We start from the raw sequence: 3,367 nt of genomic DNA, 5'->3' as shown, positions 1-3,367 counted from the left end.
AAATAACTATTTTGATCTTTAAATTTATGTTTTTTAATTTTAAGTAAAGGTAATTGTTTTAAATAGTAAATTCTTGAAAATATTTTCAGTTATAGTAAAATGTTATTGTCCATCGTGATAAATAACGATAATCAGTGATAAACATTTATCACTGGATGATAAACTGCGATAGGTATCTGATAGATGTTTGTCGCGGTCTATCTTTGATAGGGAGTAATACTTTGCTATATTGTAAACAATTTACTTTTTTATAACTTTGAAAACAATCGTGTAAAGAATAACTATTTCGTGTGTTATCATTAGTTAGCAACACAATAATTGTCTCCATTACATGTCACACTAACTATGCTATCATTTACACTAAAAATAAAAGAGCAACCTAAGTCTCATGCTCTCCCTCTCTACACGCCCACAAATAATAATTTTTTTCCAAGAGCAATTTGAAATTGTCCATTTCATCATTGGGACTTTTTATTTTCCATTTTCGAGTTTTACAAATGATTTTGATTTATGAATTTTTATAATTATTCTCCTTTGATTTCTCTCTACATTATTAACTTATTACCTCTATTCTTTAACTTGTTAAAAAGCAAGCACTTCATTCCTTGCTTCATGCATAAAAATTGAGCTATACATTCTTTTTCTTTGCTAATATTTTGAACACTTTTCATATACAAATTTCAACTAGAAAATAAAATTAATATTGAAGCAAGAAGTGAAGTGCTCATATGAATTTACAGAAAAAGCCCCCTTCAAACCTGAAAATACCTTATTTACCCCCAAAGCGTTGACCGCTGACAACAGTCACAAGTCAAAACCATTCATTGGTCAACTCTCAAGTCCCCCACCTGGCCCACGGTTCACACTAACTCCGGTTCAAGCTGTCCCAAAGAGTGGAGCACTGCCGCCGGGCGAACCCGACCCGATTCTTTGCCAAATCATAAGCCACTTCAAAACCCTGTTGTTGGTAGTTCCCAAGCGTGGCCCCGGGCCCACCTGCCAGCTCAGCCTCATCCCCACCGTTCATCAGCATCAAACAACCAACTTTTCTCTTCTTCCCAACCCCATCTCCACCGTCCAAAAACTCGTAGAAATAATTCTTCTTAGGAAGCAGCACACTAGATTTTTCCCCAACAAAATGCAACACGACACGTGGCACTTCAACTGAGTTCTCGTAGTAATAGCAAGGACTCAACCCGGTATTTTCTTCAATCCGTCTCGCCCGGTTCGCAACTCTTCCGGTCCGATTCTCAAACGCAGCCACCACCGAGTCATACAAACCTGCTGGCAACATAGTAAAAGTAGTGCCGGAATCCACCACAACGCCGCCGCTACCACCCTCGTCCACTTTTTTCAAAAACTCCGGCGCCGGAATCATCATATTCCCGACTGAAATTCCGGTCAACCCAACAGAGTAAAAATAAGGATGCTTTGGATTCTCAAGCAAGGAAGTGTAAATGAACTCCGTTTCGCCGCCGTAGTACCGGCCGAGAATCAGCGGACTCGGGCGGCGAACTCGCTCCGCTGCAAACGAGTGAGAAACCAAACAATAAGAAAACCGGTTCCCCAGTTGGGGTGAGAAAGTGGCGAGTTGACTCGGCATCGACAACGTCCCCCGGCCGAATCCAGCAACCCCAACCGGCTCGCCGAGCGCCGTGTGGGCACACCCAAAAGTAAAATTCCGAACATTAATCGCCGGTGACGGTGCCGGCGCCGGCAAACTGAGGCTATCTCTATAAAGCCGAGCAATTAAACTCCCATCGCCGTAAGCGTAATAAAACGGGGGACAGGAAAAAGAGGAGCACTCCGAAATTTCAATGGATTCAAGTGGACATTGAGAAATTGCACAGAGGTGGGAAGCGGAGAGGGATCCACCGTGGGCGGCGGAGCAGGCGGGGGCGCTGCAGGAAACTGATTTGTTATTTGAGATTTTGGGGAGAGGGGATTGAACTTTTGGTTTGCCTTCACAAAGAATGCATTCAAACGGGGAACAGGGGAACCAAACGAGGTCGCTGCCAGTGTCCATATAGAGGGAAATTTTATGAGACTCAGAGCCGAGGTTGAAGGAGAGAGTGTAATCCCCGCCAGGGGAGAGGGGCAGAGAGAGGTGGTTGTGGTGTTGAGTACGGCGGCGGTGGTGGAAACGGGCGGAGGAGCGGGCGGCGGTGGATTTGAGGAGGTTGTGGGTGTTGTTGAAATCTGATATTGAGGATGATAAGGAATGGGAGAGAGGTAGAAGGAGAAGTTGTGAGGAGAAAACAGGGGAAGAAAGGAGAAAACAGAGGAGGAGGACAAAAACAGAGGAAGCCATTGAAGGAGTATTAAGAGAGAGAAATAAGGTTTTGAGATGAAATTAGAGAGAGAAATTGAAGAATATAAAGAGATGGGGATTGAGAAAGAAGAAGAAGGTTCTGGTTAGAAGAAAGGGAAGATGGGTTTTTGTATGGGTTTGAGGAGTGGTGGCCATTAGAACTACTCTCTCTCTCTCTTGTTAAATTATAAGTTTAGTTTTATATTTCAAAAAGAAAATAGTTTAATTGTATTTAATAAGCTTATTAGCTTAATTCTCTAAACTATGGGTTGGTTAGAATTAAAGTTTCAATTTAACTCTTGATATTTTAATTTTATTTGAAAATTATTTGTGTAGACTTTTTTTTTTTTTTTTTTTTGTTATTTCATTCGAAAAAGGTGTTTTTGTTTATATGAACAACGGAAAAATTTGGGCGCAATCGAGTTACACCCATCTTTTGTACAGACCTATTAATATCCAAAAAATGTACCACATAGCGCTTATCATTCTTTTAAAATGATTTTATTTTTTTTAAAAAAAATCATTGTATAAAAAGAAAATGAGAGCATGAAATCAAGTGCAACTTATGTTTCAACTAATCATTTCTCTACGAACAAATCTAAAACACATACATTAGAAAACAATAATAACAAAAACATATGGCACATATGAACCATACTCGTACTTAGTATTTCTCATTTTGACTATACGCCTCTAATTTTATGATATTTTGCTTATGATTATTTCTCAAACCCTAACTTCTAAATTACTTTTGCATGTGTTCAAATTTGTTTGTATAACACTATATAAGCAAATACATTTTTTTAAAAAAAATTCAACAGTAAACCTTATTAAATTAACCAGTTTAATTAGTTTCTATACTCTTAATTACATGTTTGATAGGTTAGAGTTGCTAATCCGACCCGCTCAACATTTACAATAGAAACTTAAACTTAACTAACAAAATTAACTCGTTTCGAAATCCTTAAATTATATAGTTCTATGTGACATAAGCGTTAAAAATGAAAAATAATATCAATTTGAACGTACTTATTATTATTTAAAAAGTCGTTGATT

The 3,367-nt window shown here is 38.5% G+C and overlaps 1 protein-coding gene across 1 annotated transcript; it reads right to left on the bottom strand.

Annotated features, from left to right (window-relative positions):
- Positions 1–501: 501 nt before the first annotated feature.
- Positions 502–2,479, bottom strand: LOC120091765 (probable aspartyl protease At4g16563). Its single transcript, XM_039049886.1, has one exon. It carries the CDS (start codon positions 2,309–2,311, stop codon positions 866–868), a length of 1,446 nt encoding a protein of 481 aa, XP_038905814.1. The 5' UTR covers positions 2,312–2,479; the 3' UTR covers positions 502–865.
- Positions 2,480–3,367: the final 888 nt, after the last annotated feature.

Source organism: Benincasa hispida, chromosome 11 (genome assembly GCF_009727055.1).
Source record: "Benincasa hispida cultivar B227 chromosome 11, ASM972705v1, whole genome shotgun sequence".
Taxonomy (NCBI): Eukaryota; Viridiplantae; Streptophyta; class Magnoliopsida; order Cucurbitales; family Cucurbitaceae; genus Benincasa; species Benincasa hispida.
This window is presented reverse-complemented; position numbering and strand designations above follow the sequence as displayed.

Coding starts and splice junctions, on each gene's coding strand:
- LOC120091765 (XM_039049886.1), bottom strand. CDS start 2,311: ATGGCTTCCTCTGTTTTTGTCCTCCTCCTCTGTTTTCTCCTTTCTTCC.